General features: G+C 40.9%; 1 protein-coding gene across 1 annotated transcript in view; it reads right to left on the bottom strand.

Moving 5' to 3' along the window:
• Positions 1 to 549: 549 nt before the first annotated feature.
• Dstyk (dual serine/threonine and tyrosine protein kinase) overlaps positions 550 to 16,736 on the bottom strand; it is a 52,945-nt gene continuing 36,758 nt past the window's right edge. The window contains exons 4-13 of the mRNA XM_047521171.1: positions 15,380 to 15,612; positions 14,650 to 14,733; positions 13,800 to 13,976; positions 12,882 to 13,011; positions 12,384 to 12,540; positions 11,430 to 11,562; positions 9,308 to 9,421; positions 7,572 to 7,686; positions 5,429 to 5,563; positions 550 to 5,029 (exon numbers count right to left, since the gene is read on the bottom strand). Of these exons, the coding sequence (XP_047377127.1) occupies positions 4,842 to 5,029; positions 5,429 to 5,563; positions 7,572 to 7,686; positions 9,308 to 9,421; positions 11,430 to 11,562; positions 12,384 to 12,540; positions 12,882 to 13,011; positions 13,800 to 13,976; positions 14,650 to 14,733; positions 15,380 to 15,612 (1,466 nt within the window). The 3' untranslated portion in view covers positions 550 to 4,841. The remainder of the gene's footprint in view (positions 5,030 to 5,428; positions 5,564 to 7,571; positions 7,687 to 9,307; positions 9,422 to 11,429; positions 11,563 to 12,383; positions 12,541 to 12,881; positions 13,012 to 13,799; positions 13,977 to 14,649; positions 14,734 to 15,379; positions 15,613 to 16,736) is intronic.

Raw genomic sequence — 16,736 nt, 5'->3', positions numbered from 1 at the left:
AATTCAACATGACACAGTCACCCCAAACGGACTGAAACAAACACACCAATAGGAGGAGGGACATGCTGTGTGTTGACCATCCGTGAGGACTAGACGGTGCTGCTCTAGGTGTTGGCCCACACTGGTACCTGTCAGGCTCTGATGAACAAGCAAACCTGAACATTGGGGTGAACCTATATGAACTCAAAATACTCCAAATGTGGAAAAACTGGTACATAGGTTACAGCCCCAAATTAGCTCACAGGGTAACACAGAATAACTAGACTCATGCATAAATTCAGAATGCTGCAAATTCGTGCTGAAAACTGGAGAAAAGGGTGTCACCCCAGGAAAGGGTCTGAAAATACATGGCTAGTAGTAATAATACTAAGTATTTGGTTACCAAGGGTGATTATCATGACAGAGTAAGGTCCCTGCTAGAGGAGTTGCATGTGGTATCAGTCTCCCCTAAAGCAAAGTTAAAGACTTGATGCAGGTCACAGTGGAAATGGAATACATCAGGGAGCATCCAGTTCACATGGGTAGTGAAATAAAAGAAAGCCAAAGTCAAACAGATATAAAACTAAAATGTTAATATGATCTTTATTATATAGCACATCTGGTATTTGTGCATCCTAACAATTATACAGAATACTCTATAAAACCAAACCTGACCATTCAAAAGTACACAATGAAGACTTGACCCCTAGTTGCATCTCTTAAAAATACACATGTGGTCGTGCTGTAACAATATGTGGAAAAAGCCAAACAGTACAAGAAGGGAGGGAGTTGAGACTGACATCTGTGCCAAAGTAATTTTCTTTTGTTATTGCACTTTTATTCTACACACTTAGTATGTTACACTTTTATTTAACACTGTAATAAACATTAGTTCTTTAAAACAAACAAAAAAACATTGCATAAAGACAATAAGCTGTCCAGGCAATTTTCTGTATGGACCCTCTGAGCAAGCTGGCCTCCCCAGGGTCAGGTATTCTCACAGACTCTGCCATCTCTCAACTGGACTAGAAATCAACAAAGCAGATGATGTTAACAACAGAACCTCTTTTAAGAACAACAGTGCTACTTGAAACCTCCAGGGGAATTTTCAATGCAAGTGCCTTAAGACCACTCCTTTTTTACCCACTTAAATATCATACTAGCTCTAACCCACCCCACACCCATCATTAGTATAAATCTCTCATTTTCTTTTAAAGAAAAAATGGGTTATTTGATCCAGCAAATCCAAGAATCAAAATTTGAAAACTCAGAGTAACTCCCCTTTTGGCAATGGACTTTTCCAGGGCTATTCATTCCGCTCTGATACAACATGAACTTTGAAGGCTTCCTGATTAGCCCAAAAGAATAAGAAGCATGGTGTCTCTCTAAAGCACGGCCAGAGAGTACCTCAGTTTCCCAAAGTGCTACTGTAATCACTACTCCCCGGGGCTTCTCAGTGCTAAACAATAAGCCAAAAAATAAAGTGTCATTTAGTGCGGTTGTCACTCGCAGCCCTGCCACCCTGAGCTACTTCTGTCAGGAAAAATTTTCCCAAACACTCTTTTTTTTTTTGTTTTCTGTGCTGGGAACTGAACCCAAGGCCAGGAGCATAGTAAGCCATATGCTCTACCACTGAGCTCCACCCGCAGCCCTCCCACTCTCTTTGGTAGCCCAAGCAAAGATACAAAAATGCCTTTGGGAGTTCACAGATACAGGTCATTGCCCTATTTCTACCCCTTAGTAATGTGTTCTTTCCTCCACTGTTTCCTCCAGCTTTAGTGTTAAGTTGGGAGCAGCTGCTGCCTCGGCTCTGTCCCCTTAGAGTTGATGGAGTCAAAAGTGACTCTCTTTGGTCTGGGAACAACCAGCACAGTCCTCCTTCCTGGACAGTACCAGGCTGTTCAATTGAGAAGTTGCTCTCTGCAGAGGATGGAGGAAACGGGGTGCCTTAGACACCTCCCAGAAACAGCAGTTCTCAGGCAGCCCTGTTGCTGCTAGCTCTCTAGGCACAGGGTCAGCCATCCCAGGGTCCCAGGCGTCACCATCATTCCTCTCCAGGAAGCCTCTCACTCAGTTCTTAAGCAAAATGAGCAATCAGACTTCAAGCTCATTCATTAAAAAGGCCAGGTGAACATTTTGGGCTGGGTAAACTTCCCTCATTCAATTCTTTAGAAGGACTGTATGCAGTGAGGCTAATTCTTCATGCCTCTCTTCCTCCCTCAGCCACAATCTCACCTCTCCACTCAGACACACAACTAACTAGAGCTGGGAAGTAAACTCTTCAGCCATACTGAGCCCTCTATCATCCAAGTGCTGCAACACTTCTATGAATGCCTAGTGTCTTCCCAAGTGATATACAATACAGTACATTTAATGGCATACCATCACTTTAATAATAATGGGTGCCAGCAAACTAGAATTCAAAATTAGCTAACAACGTTATAAACCAAAAGTAAAATATACACACATCATACACACATATTCCTGCACTCAGCCTGCTGAGTGTTTAAATAATGCTCCCAAATATCCACATGTGGACTTTGGCTGGCCTGGGGACTTTCAGGAATATCTTGCACCTTTTCTCAGAATACTTTTTAAAAATTAACTGTAAAACAACTCCTGACTTAGCATTAGTTTCTCCCTTACTCCCTCCCACTGGGCAAAAAATGTAGAGAACCTGCTAGAAAACTGGTTATCAGAGCAGACTAAGCCACAGGGGATAAACTGAAAAGGAACTTGGGTAGGAAAATCTAACATCCCATGTGTGACTGGGGTATGAGCTAAGGCTTTGCAAGAATGTTAGGAATGTAGTCTCCACAATGGAAGTACAGACTCCTGATTCCAGCTAGAGTTAGAAGACAAAAATCTGACAAAGGGAACTAACATATAAGACTTTTCTTGAAATTTCATACAGTACAGATTTATAATGATTTTCACCCAAGTAGAGACTACTCACTTCTCCTTTAACTTAACCACCTGGCTTCCTATAAGCCCCATCATCGTCCCCAGAGGGCAACAAATTCATGCTGAGAATAGTGACTTGAAGTATGTATTGAAATATGTAACTAAATAGGTGTTCAGATTCTAAGAGATAAACTGAACATTCCACCAAAACAAAGCTGGAGCCAGTGAACCCAAAGACACTGGGTCCCCTTTATCATTTGCAAATAAAAAAGTTTATAGCATTACATGAGTTTCTGAAAGGATGCAGTGCTTAGGGGCTTCTATGCTCAAATGTGTCATAATCAGAGCCAAGGGTAGCTAAAGTTAAAAGCGAACTTTAAAAGTTACATAAAAGTGTCTTATAGACTCCACTTACTCCATTAATATGTAAGAGACGGTCATACAGTTACAGACGACCCTAGAAAATCCCAGCAGCTAATTTAACACTCATCTTAAACACCTACTGGGGACCTGATTCACACACTTTGGAGATAAACACAAAGGGCCAGACCAGAGTTCTTGAGACTGGACAGATGGTTGGAGGCTATTCACCTCCACTATCTATTTCTTCATCTACTTCTGTTTCTAAACTAATGAAACAGTTTGGTGGAAGAAGGTTTGAAATCAAGCCCTGAGATGCACCAATGGCAAATTGTTCCCCTTTCCTCTGACTGGAATTGTCCATCTTTGTCTTGATGTATACTTCTTAAGAACACCTCCAAAGACTACCACTCCTCCACCTTCCACTCGGAAGGGAGCAGTGCTTCCAGCCACTAACACACAGAGCTACCACAGGGCTCTTCTTCTCTTTCATCTGGTTCCTTTTTACTTCTAACAGATTATATCTAAAATAAGATAAAGAAGGGACAGAAGAAACCTTGGCTTTTCAACCACTGGTCAAGTTTTTAAAACATTAGTGTGTTAGATTCAAACCCCCAAAGAGTTTCTGATTTAAGTTTTGAGACCAAGCTGGTATGCACACTTCCAGTAGGCTTGTATGCAGGCCAGGTTCCCTATCATTGCCACCTCTCAGGTCTTACCCACATGCTTCACTCTGGGTCAGTTCTGCTCTCCGAATCCTAAGTACCATGTAATCTGGAGCTTTCCCACCTTAAGACCAAAAGAGGGAAGAGGGGTGGGAGGAAGACCCAACAGATTCTGTTCTGGAGTTAGCAATAACTCAAAATCCAATAGCTTATATATGTATATATATATATACACAGACATATGCACACTTTCTTCTTTTCTTTCTTTTTTGGCCTCTTGGTAATGTAACAGTGAAACCTCCCAGAAATCAGGGACGTGTAACCCTATAAATGTAAACACACTGGCACTGTGAGGAAAAGACAGCTTTGTTTCTAGCTTCCTTGTTGGGGCTTCTGACCATTACAACCTGAGATTCCTGGTTTCAGATAGCAGGATCCAGGCATCCACAAGTTTTGTCTTGTTTGTCCCTATGTTAACACAATCTTGACCTAAAAAATTTTCTAAGTGGTCCTTACCACTGGGTAGAATCAAACTATTCCTAATGCTGAAATCATGAAAATGATACATTTTCAATACTATTGCCACTGCAGTGTCCCACTTACTGTCTTAGAAACATAATACAGTGAATAGATAATGGTAACAATCGCCTCCTTTAGTTCTGAGGCCAGAACGTAACATTCCGCAGCTTTTATACATCTTAGACAATCTTTTGCCAAAGGGATAGGGTGGGGCATCTGTGACCTGCTCAGAATGCTCAGTCATCCAACTCTTCACTGTCCAGGAGCCACCTCTGCCTAGGAAGGTCCTAAGTTGCCCAGCAAGCACCACTTCCTTGGGAGCTCCCTATAATGAAAACAATGTCAAATTCTCCCCATGGCCAAAAGGTGAGGGGAAGGAAAGAAACAAAGAATGGAGGAGAAAGGCCTTTGCTTTCAAGTAGAATCATCTAGTCCTCTGTTCAGCCGCTCAGAATTTGACTTGCACAGTCGGTCCATGATGCCCCGGAGCATGGGCTGGACAATGCCCAAAAGAGGCCTCTTAGAGGGGTCACCATCCCAACAGGCTTCCATCAACTGCCAGCACTCCTCATCAAACACAGGGAGACGTTCTGGGCGGGCCCCTAGAGAAAGGAGCACGGATATCAGACCAGTCAGTATGAGGGGGCCCAACACGACCAGCTGCCCAGACCAGCCGGGTCTCAGGGAACTAGAGTGTAAGGAGCTGTGGTTTCCACTGCAAACATCTAGGTTAGAACCTAACAGGAACAGTGAAGAAAAACTGGAACCCACTGGCATAGGAAATTGAAAAGGAAAATTCAAAGGAAAAAAAAGCATTTTTGACACGGTTTAACGCAATGCTGCCTAGAAGCAACAGTTTGAGTTAAATCTTTTCTGGATTCCATGATGATCTAAATATGCTTGTGGCCCTGCTGTGGAGTAGTATGAGAGGACAACAAGCAGAGTCCTGGGGCAGGCCTGGCCTCTGCTCTGGCTAGGCAAGGCAGCGCTGTGGCTCTTACCTTTCCGCACATTGTTCCAGAGATGGTCTTTGCTAGCACACCTCTCAAATGCCTCAGGGAGCTTGACGGAGCCTGAGCAGATATACCAGAAGAGAATCCCAAAAGCATAGACATCCACAGAATTATCATACTTTCCTACAGAAAGAAGGGATAAACACTAGTGAGCCAGAGAGGGAAGGCGGCAGCATGGCCACCCACTTGCATCAGCAGGTCTTTTTACACCTTTTCCAGAGCTGTTAATGTCCACTGTCTTTTAAAACAGTCCTTCAGGTCAGGGCACATTTATAATAAGAATACTAAGGCTCTGGGAGGTCAAAGCTAAGAGCATGCCAACACATGAACTTGACAAAGGAAAAGGAAAACAGGGTCTTTGTTTTCATGGGGTAACTACAAAATTAATCCTAAAAGGTCACATCAGGGAAATACAGGTGGGTGTGTACACTGGAACTAGAACATAATAGATTATTTTAAGTCCGAGAGGAGTCTGGATCCAGTGGGCAGCAGGAGGTCATTTACACTTTAGAGCAGGAGGTGACATGAAAAATATGATATTTTAGAAAGATTATTCTAACAGAAATAGAGTGGACTACAATAGAAATAAAAAGACTCTGAATATGAAGTAATCAAAATAGAACAATAGTGGCAGGAATAGAAATATGTTTAAAAAGCGTTTAGGGAAAGGAAAATGATGACCACTTGGTTCAGATGTGGTTAGGACTACAGCTATCTACCTAACTCCTAATCCTAAGAGCATCACTTGATGAAGAATTGGAGGAAGACTTGTGAACAAAATGAAAGAAATCCAATTACACTGCTAATTTCAGCTATTACCAGTGTATTTCAGTCATTACAGTCTGACCTATAATTACCTTTCCATCTTCCTGACAAAGTGCAACTCTTTTCTACTCACTCCCATTCAAAAATTTAGAGCATCTTTTACTCATTCTTCCCTGTTCATCACTCACATGAAATGAATAACAAAATCTTATCTATTCCATCCTCTGAATTGATCTCCAATCTGTTTCGTTTTTGTTTTGGCATTAACACCAACCTAATCCTGGAGATAACCACTTACCTAACCAGTCTCCTTATTTGGTTCTTCTCACCCAAATCCCCTCTACCTCCTGCTGCTGAGCTAATCTTCCATAAGCATCTTCTTTGTATTCTTCCCTCAAAGCTCAGCAGCTCTTCCCCCTGCATAGTAGGCCTACCTCCTCTGCCGGAATTTCAAGCTCAAAGTATTCATTTCCAACCTCGCTTGTCACTATTTCTCAAATGAATTTCTCTCCTGTCATACTTATTTCTATTCTACAACATTCCTCAATATTTCCCCTTCTCCAACCTCCAAAAGTTTCTCTCCTTCATGATCATGGTTAGACTCTAAAGACAGGAAGACCTAGATTCAAATCCTAGGTCTATTACTTTCTATCTCAATGTTTTTGGGTGAGTTACTTCACCAATCTGGTCTTAACTTTGTCTAGGAAATGCAAAAAAAAATGCATCAACATTATCACATAATTTTGAGGACTAAAAGAAACAAAATATATAAAAACATGCACACACTGTCTACCTCAAAGTATATACTCCATAAATGAGTTCCCTTTCCACATACCATTTTTCCAGATCTGACTCAAATTCTACCTAAAATTTCACCTCTAACTCAAACCATCAAACATTTCAAACTTCCTTTTTCCCATTGTGGAACACAAACAGTACATCATATAGCCCTTCATTTAGTATTAAATTGCATGCAGCTTGATAATGCTTCCAAATTATTCTACCTCTCTTAATGTTTCTTAATATATCTCTCAGTTACAATTTCTTTAATGGTAGAGGACAACTTCTATTATATAGGAGTTATTTGATTTAGAATTTATGATCAAATAAATGATTATAGCAATTGTGGCATAATAACCCAGGGATAAATCCAAAAAAATGCTTCCCAACTTTCATTTGCACTTTTCTTTCTACTTCTGTACCTCTTCACTTTTCCCTTCCTGCCTTAGGTTTGCCCTGCTCTGGTTTCTACCCAGTCAGCCAGACCTGCCAGTAGTACTTATGCATATCACTGAGTCTGAGGGGTAGCACTCAGGATTAAAGTTCTGACCCTGCCCAAATCCACTCCCTGCCCTCCAGGTCTTACCTGTGAAAAGTTCTGGGGCCATATGGATTGGCGTCCCCACAATGCTGCCTGACATCATGGCCTCTGGCTTGCAGAATCCTAAGTCAGTGATCTTGGCACGATTCTGCTTGTCCAGCTGCCAACAAAGCAGGGGAAGAAGTCACCTTGTCTCTGAGCCTGCACATAACCAGGTTCAAAATAGGTACCTCAAAGTAGTACTTAACAAAATCTGCCTCCAACTAGCCCCTCTTCACACTCTTCCCCATTACTGCTCTCCTCAGAGACTGAGCAACTGATGGCAGGGACTATTCCTTTTATCTTTGTATCCCTGGCACTTAGCATAGAGCGTGGCACCTATGAAGATCTTCACAAAACCTGGAAGAATGCATGAGTGAAGGTCTTGGAAGGACAGTGAGGAAAACATTCCAGCTCCTGATTCTTCTCCGACCCCAGAGTAGAAGGCTGAGGGCATCTGATCAGCCTAAGGGCTTCCTGAAATTTTGGTATTTCCTTTCCTAAAGATCCAAGAGAGGACTCGGGGTGTAGCTCAGTGGTAATGCACTTGCTAATGTGCATGAGGAGCAGGGTTTAATTCCCAGCACCACAAAATAAGATTCTTTTTAGGAGGAGTATGTCCAAATTAAAAAAAAAAAAAAAAAAAAAAAAGTAGAATATGTCAAAAGTTTCTTTCTTTTTTGAAGTCCTGGGGATTGAATCCAGGATCTTGGAACACACTAGGTAAACACTCTACTGCTGAACTACATCCAAAATCCCAGTCCAAATTATTCTTCATAATTTAGATAACATAATTTAGACTAGTGAGTTCATGACTATCTTACCTTTTAAGTTATATTTAGTTATCTCAGCTCTTATCCAATATCTCTGATCAAACCCTAAGCAATAACAAAGGCCTGCAATCCTCAAAAATATCAATGTCATAAAAAGCAAAAAAAGGTGGACTGTTCTAGATTAAAGGAAACTAAATAAGCATGACAACAAAATGTACTATATGATACTTGGACTGGATCCTGGATCAAACAAACACACCATATTTGGAGTAACTGGATTTATGAGGGGAAAACTAGAAAACTGTTGATACAGATGGCATGTTAAATAACAACATCATATTGATGGTGAATTTCTTGGTGTGATAATGACATTTTTATTATGTGTAAATTGCCTTTTTATTGGGTGATATATACTGTAATATTTAGAAATGGAGTATTACCTGCAACTTACTTTCACAAGTTCAGTGAAAAAGTATGCGTGTGCATGTGAGTGTATATAAAGAGTGAGAATGTGAGTGAGCATGCTAGAAGAAACAGAAGAGGAATCTGGGTAAAGGATATGGAGGTCTTTGGGGCTGGAGTTGTGGCTCCGCGGTAGAGTGCTTGCCTAGCATGCGTGAGGCACTGAATCTGATTCTCAACACCACATAAAAATAAATGAATAAAATAAAGGTTCATCAACATCTTAAATTAATAGACAAAAAAGGATAGATAGGTTTTCACTGTACTACCCTTTTAACTTTTTCTATGAGGTCAAAATATTTCAACAGTGTAGAGGGAAAAAAAATCCATACTTAAGGTAGGTCTGTACTCAACTCCAGACTAAGCTTTAATTCAAACATACCATCCACCCACCATGCTATTAACTCTACTTCTTTCCATTTGGACTTTTCCTAGGACCAAACTTCCATTTTGTGCATTCTCCACGCACAGAAGCAGGGTGTCTTCTGGGGAAACAGCTCTACTTACCAGTACATTTTTCAGTTTGATATCACGATGGACGAGTCCCTGGCCGTGCAGGAAGCGGACTCCTTCCACCACATCTAGTGCTATCTGCAAACGCGTCTCCAGGGCCAGTCCAGCCTTGGGGAAACAAAAGAGCTTACTGTCACCAACAGGGCAACTCCTCAATCCAACTTGCTTGAACAAGTGAGACATCCTTCTTTGAGGAACTAACAAACTGACCACATCAGGACACACAAGGACAGAAAAATGAGTAGAAATCAAAGGGGAAGAGGAAAACAGGAGAAGGAAGTGGAGGAAAAGCAAGGAAGTGCCAGCTGAAAAGGACACAAAGCCAGTAAATTTCCTTGGGGACTGCAGCTAGGCCAGCTGGATGATGCCCTGAAGTGACAAGGAGAGGTGCAGCCAAAGGACTAAAGCCATGAGCCGCCCCTGCCCCCACACCACTTCATTTTTTTTTTTTTTCCTGGTACCAGAGATTGAACTCAGGGGTATGTAACCACTGAGCCACACCCCAGTCCTTTTTTATATTTTATTTAGAGACAGGGTCTCACTGAGTTGCTTAGGGCCTCACTAAGTTGCTGGCTTTGAACTGGTGGTCCCCCTGCCTCAGCCTCCTGAGCTTCTGGAATTATAGGCATGAACCACTGCACCCAGTTCATGAGCCCATTTTTTTATTTTTTCTTCTTGGTTATACTTGACAGTAGAATGTATTCTGACACATCATACATACATGGAATATAATTTCTCATGAGCCTGGATTTAACATTTGAACTGATGAGGTAGATTTACTTCTGCTATTTTATAGGCCTGGTCAACCCAGGTTGTATTTTATGACTTCAGATAACACTCATATTACTTTAGTTTAGGGTCTCTTGGATTTTGGAAAATATTGTATCATTTATCCAAGAGATCAAGTGTGGTTGCCTAGTCCACATATACAAAAGCATCACACATTCTGGTCATTAAGTCATTTTCTTCGTCATCAATTCCTCTTGACTCCTAGGAGCATTTAAGTTTTTCTCTGTCCTAGTTCTAGAAGCTTCTATATAAAATTGTAGAGGAGGACTCTGTAAGAAGGGACCTATGTAGATACTCTGAGATCTGCTTTTCTCTCCTTCTCGGCTCCAATGTAGGGAAAAACAAATGAAACTTCCATTTTTTTCTTCTCAGTTCTAGGGATTGAACCCTGGGCCTTGTGCATGCTGGCAAGCACTTCACCACTGAGCTATGTTCCCAGTTCCAAGAAACCTCCCTTTTAGTGGTGGTTTTAGGTGAAAAAAACTCAACACCCAACTGAGAGTTTTATCGTCACTCAACTTTATTTTCGTTGGACTACCCCAATTCATAAAAAAATCAAAATCATATTTCTGTTCTAAATCATATTGGAGCTTGTGTTAAAATGTGTAGATTGTGTAGTTTCTCATTGTCTAAAACAAATTTGAATTCTATGGTAAATTCTTAACATTTTGCATCCTGTATAATTTGTTCCCAATATCTCTTTGCACAGCATCTTCCCCATTCCCAAAATGCCTGTATTAATAAGCCAAATATCCTCGCTGACCTTCAAATGCACAAGATCTTATGCTGCTCCTTCCCTACGCCTGGCCTCATCTTTCCAACTGCCCAAATTCTGCCCATCAGGATATGGGTGTCAAACTCAAACTCCACATCTTCATGAAATATTCATTGACTGTGATTCCTTTGAAAGCTCCTGGAAATTATATTTTCTGATATTCCCTAAGGGTTCTAGATACAGAGCATTATACATAAATATTTGTTGACTAAATAAAAACTGGCTTTATCTACCAAGAACAAAAAAGGGGGAGAAGAAGAGAGTTCCAGGAAATTTCTCTGCTCTTCTAAGGTGTCTACATTTTCATCATTACCACAGGAGGTCAGAGCAGTAAATGACAGTATTCTAGATATAAATACTGGGACAAAAAAAAAAAAAAGATTCTGAGAAGTTTTTAAGGTTTTTAATCCATAGTGCAATAAAGCCTGATTATTCCAACAATATCTTATGAAAGTGAGAGGCTCTGAATAAACAGGAAAGGATGAAAGGTCAAAAGGAAAGTAGTGATTCTGGCCCCCAGCTGGATCTTGCTCTCTCCCTGCTTAGTCTCACCTTCAGACCTGTGTAGAGGTCCCGGTGTAGTCGCTCCATAATGAGCAGCACAGCAATGCTGGAGCCACCACCATAGTTGTAGTCGATGACTGAACCATGAAGATCCACCAATCGCTCATGCTTCGGCAGAGACCTGTGGGAAGAAGAGAGACCTAGGCTACGATACTTGGGCTCTAATCCTGCATGACATGTCAAAATGTAGGAAGGAATAGCTTTAAGATCGTGCTTAGTTTAGGCCCAGAGGGAATGGCCCTCAGTGTAGAAAGAGTGCTAACAGAATGACCTCTCCACCAAGGAAAAAGAATCATGGATTCTAAAAATTGACAAGCCTTGATGCTTTCTAAGAAAAGAAAGTTCTTTCTAAGAAAGTTAAATGAACAGCTAGGCACAGTGGCTCACGCCTGTAATCTCAGCAACTTGGTAGGCTGAGGCAGGAGAATTCCAAGTTCAAAGACACAGTCTCAGGGGGCTGGGGTTGTGGCTCAGTGGCAGAGTACTTGCCTAGCATGTGTGAGGCACTGGGTTCAATTCTCAGCACCACATATAAATAAATGAATAAAAAAAGGTCTATCAACATCTAAAAAATATTTTGAAAAAAGAAAGTCTCAGCAACTCAGCAAGACTCCATCTCAAAAAAATTAAAAATAAAAAGGTGGGGATGTTAGCCCAGTGGTTAAATGCCCATGAGTTCAATCCCCAGTACCAAAAAAACAAGTTAAATGGAATGAGAAGTCTAAGAAAGAATTTACACTGGTGAGAAAAGAGCAAGCCAGGACAGTAAAGGCCTTAAAAAGAGAACCTATGGCTAGGTTAGAGTCACAAACACTATATCTGTAACATTTTGAAACCTAGGTATATAGACAGAGGGAGCTGTAGCTATCAGTACAACACTTATTCCAGGCGTCTGGCCTCTTCTCTGGATATTTCCCAGAGATGAATGAGACTAGGACTCACCTCATGTAGTGAAACTCCAAAGCCAGATCATTCCAGTGCTTCTCATCTGGAGGGACGACCGACTTGAGGGCACAAGGGAAGTGTCCTCCCCAGTTGTCACATAGGTATACTACACCATACTGGCCCCGGCCCAGTTCCTGTCCCAGTTTAGGTTTACCTATAGGGTACAGAGACAGAGACAAGGAAGAAAGGAAGGAAGGGAACTTATTGGATAACCTCTGTAAGATTCTTAGATGTGGGCCTGCCTAGAGGCCAGAAGTCATAATCATGCCAGGGGAAGAAATTTTAGTGTCATTCTAAACCAGTAGAAAGTAACTTAGCCAGGTTACTTTAACTTTGGTAATATTATTTAAACTATAATAAATAGCAGGACCAAACAGACTTCTAGAATTCAAAGTCACATCAGTAAGTGCTTAGGCAACTTTGCAAGGAAGTAGCTGGAGACAGTAGGATTCTCGAGGCCAGAGAAACAAAACAAAACAAAAAACAAGGACTAACGATGCAGCAAGACGTCCTGTAAAGAACGGCTCTCCAGAGAAAGGCGGGCCAGGCGTGGGGCGTGATCTTTCCGAACTTTCAGCCACAGATCTTCAGTTTTCTCCAGCCGGCCTGAGTGGCCAGCTTCCAGCTAGGAGGGAAACAGAGAAAAGACACATGACAAAAGACACATTAAGCCCTCAGGCTCAGCTTCCTCATGTTATACAGGAATAATGATATCTAACTCAGTGGGTAGCTGTTGAGAAATAACATGTACATGATGTGTTCAGCATGGTAACCATTACATAGAGAACATTCAATAAATAATTTTTCCTCTTGGATACACAGTCACATCTATCCACTCTACACACACTACACACACAAGTTAAGTCATGAAACTGAACTGGAATGGAAGCTGGAAATTCATTTCTTCATTCATTCCTGGAAATACTAAAAATACTATATAAACTTAGAAAGTTTCTATACCTCTATTTTCTTTTTTTCCTCAGTACTGGAGATTGAACCCAGGGTGCTCTACAAGTAAGCTACAACCCCAGCCCTTCATCATTTTTATTCTGAGAAAGGGTCTTGCTAATATTCCCAGGTTGGCCTCGAATTTTCAATCCTCCTGCCTCAGTCTCCCTAGTAGCTGGGATCACAGGTGTGTGCCATGGAAACCAGCCTGCATCTTTTTTCCCTTATTCATGAAATGGAGAGAAATTAACTGAGCTCCTTCCATTCTCCCTACAGTTCGAAAAATAGCCACATGAAAATTTTATTGGTGAAACTCCCTATAATATAGTATTAGCCTTAACAAAATAAAAGAAAAATACAATGGTGATTTTTTTCAAAATGATATGGAGAGCAAAGAGCAAAATATTCTCCTCTTGATGAAGCTCTTTGCTTAGTTTAGCTGCATCTTCTTTCCTACATACCAACCTGCCGTAAGGAAGCTGCAAAAGCCTCATGAGAACTATTGAGCCGAGTTCGAAATTGGCTGCAAATGCTCTTGGCCAACTTGGAGGCACTGAGGCTCTCAATGGCTTCTTGGGCCACCTTCTTCTTCCATTCTAGAGTGATGGCAGGTGGGCTCACCCATGTGATGCGCTGGATGATCTGCCAAGATAAGAACAGTGAGATCACTGAGGGATGGAGAAAAGAACTACTAGAAGGTCCCAATGATGCCCTTCTTTTTCTGGGTTACCCACTTATTAGGAAAAAGTTCTTAAGATAAGAGTCCTGTGAAGTTCAAGGTTCCTCTCTAATTCCATCTAGCCCTCTCTACCCCACAATCAGGGCTCAGCCCAGAGGAAGGTATCAAAGAACACTAAGCAAAAACAAAAATGAATACTAGGCCTAGTTTACATGCTCACAAATCCTCAATACATTATATGCAGTGTCAGGGAGTATCTGAATATGAAGCAGTAAATAAGTACATAACAGCAAGACTCAATTCCAGAACAGGAACTACATTTCTTGGCCTGTCGCAACACCACCACTAATTCTGAGAAAACATTCAGTCTGGTTAACAGAAATATGAAGAAACTAGTGAGGTAGAGTTTTCTGGCTCCATGAAATATCATTTAAACCAACCATTTTTAAGAATGTAAGGGACCTCTGCTAATTATTTAAGAATAAGCATAAAACAGAATTCTCTCAGGCAGGCCAATCAGAACACAAGGTCACCCTACCTTAAGAGAAGATCCTAGCTATGTGCTCTCTACTGGAGAGATTAGGATCCATGTAAGCCAACGTGGAACTGGAAACTGTTCCTCTAAGCAACACCTACCTGCTTGATTTGCTCCCACAGCATCCTTGTAACCGAGGACCCTGAGTGAAACGTGACTTCAACATGATAGGCAGCATTTAAGATCTGAAAGAGAACAATACAAAGAAAATATGTCTTGAGTAGAGTGGCTATTCAGAAATCCAATAAATGATATTTACTTTAAGAACACAGTTGAGGGCTGGGGTTGTGGCTCAGTGGTAGAGTGCTTGCCTAGCATGTGTGAGGCACTGGGTTCGATTCTCAGAACCACACATAGATTCATCACATTTTTATTTTCTTTTCAGTCCTGGAGATTAAACCCAAGGCTTTGTGCATGGTAGACAAATGCTCTACCGCTAAGCTACATTGCCAACCCTCAGCACCACACATAAATAAATGAATAAAATAAAGGTCCATCGACAACTTAAAAAAAAAAAAAAAACAACACAGACCCGTCTCAAGGTTTCCAAATTTATCCCTCAATATATACACAGAGTCAACTCAAGTTGATCAACTGTTTTATAACTAGGTAGGCCCTTTTACTTCCTCTTCATGTTTATTGACTATAATTTTACAGCTCACCAGCACCTCCCACAGGCAGTTGTCACTGATAGGAAAACAAAATGAAATTCAAACTCAATAAGCAAAAAGTTGAGAGGGAAATTCTTGGCTAATTTGAAGTTGGACTAGTGTGTGAATTATTCCAGGTGTTATTTTTGACCCAGTATCTTAGCAATCATTCTTTTCATACCTGTTTGAGATAATTACTGGTGATGTGAATGGAGACATCCTGTGACTTCTCCAGGCTCTGCAGACACCGTTCCAGGGTTCCAACAAAGCTCTCACGTAGATAATCCACAGAGCTGATCAGTTTGTTAGCCACCGCCTGATTAAGCCGGGAGATGATGAGTTCTTGGATCTGTCGAATGCAGCATTTGATCTCTCTGGTGCCCACTGGTTCTCCATTCTCAGGGACAATGACATCTATGGAGGCAAAAAAATAAGTTACTTAGCTGTGAGGGAAAGGGGCAGACACTTCAAAAAGGCCTCTCCCAAGTTGGAGCCAATGAACCACATGACAATGGCTATAAAAAGACACCACCGGTTGACGAACACTGACCCTCAGCATGATCAGAGTCACATAATGCTCAACTACTTACGGTCACTAAGATCCTGAGAAGTAACAATCATGTCTAAAACAAGTCTGTTGATTTTGTTAGCTTTTATGTTAAATTTATAGGAGGAGATGAAAAATATTTATTGCATGCTAAATATTAGAAAGGCACAATAATAAGCATTTTAACGTATACAATCTAATTTATCTTCACAATAACTTTGACGGGTGGGTATATTACTAGTTTTATTTTTTAGATCAGGAAACAGCCTCAGAGAGAGGACAAAGTAGGCCCTGGAAAGGGGATGGTATAGTTAGGAAGTAATTCATGTAGCATTTGAACCCCTATTTGAACCTATTGATTCCAAAGTCTAGTGTCTTTGTAGTATTTCTCACTGCCTAATATATTAATGAGAAGAATCCAAGAGTCAGAAATTTTAGACTAATCAATTGCTAAATAAATAGTGAAATTAACTATTGTCCCTACATGTCACTACCTCTCAGAATTTAAAAATCTATATCATAGGCCAGTTTTCAGAAAAACATAAGAGAAGTCAAAAAAGATCTGCTCCTAGAAAGGAACTCTCAAATCTACTGGTGGAAACTTAAACTGGTACTACCTCTTCAGAGAAAGTCTGGCAATATCTATCAAAATTTTAAACCAACCAAGTGTGGTAGCATATGCCTGTAATACTAGCAACCTGGGAAGGTGAGGCAGGAAGATCTCAAGTTCGAGGTCAGCCTGGGCAACCCAAAATGGAAAAAACAAAAACAAAAATAAAAATAAGGTCTGGGTAGCTCAGTGGTAGAGCATCTCCCTTGGCTTAATCCCCAATATGGGGGTGAGAGGGAATTAAACTAACCAACAATGAAAAATCCACATACTCTTTTGACTTAACTATTCTGCTTCTAGGTATCCTTTTTCTAGAAATGTATCCTTACAAATCTGAAATACACTTATGTACAGTGATGACTAACACAATAAAGTTTATAA

The sequence above is a fragment of the Sciurus carolinensis genome, chromosome 12 (genome assembly GCF_902686445.1).
Source record: "Sciurus carolinensis chromosome 12, mSciCar1.2, whole genome shotgun sequence".
Lineage (NCBI taxonomy): Eukaryota > Metazoa > Chordata > Mammalia > Rodentia > Sciuridae > Sciurus > Sciurus carolinensis.
The sequence above is the reverse complement of the archived record's forward strand: the minus strand, read 5'-3'. Positions and strand labels throughout refer to the sequence as shown.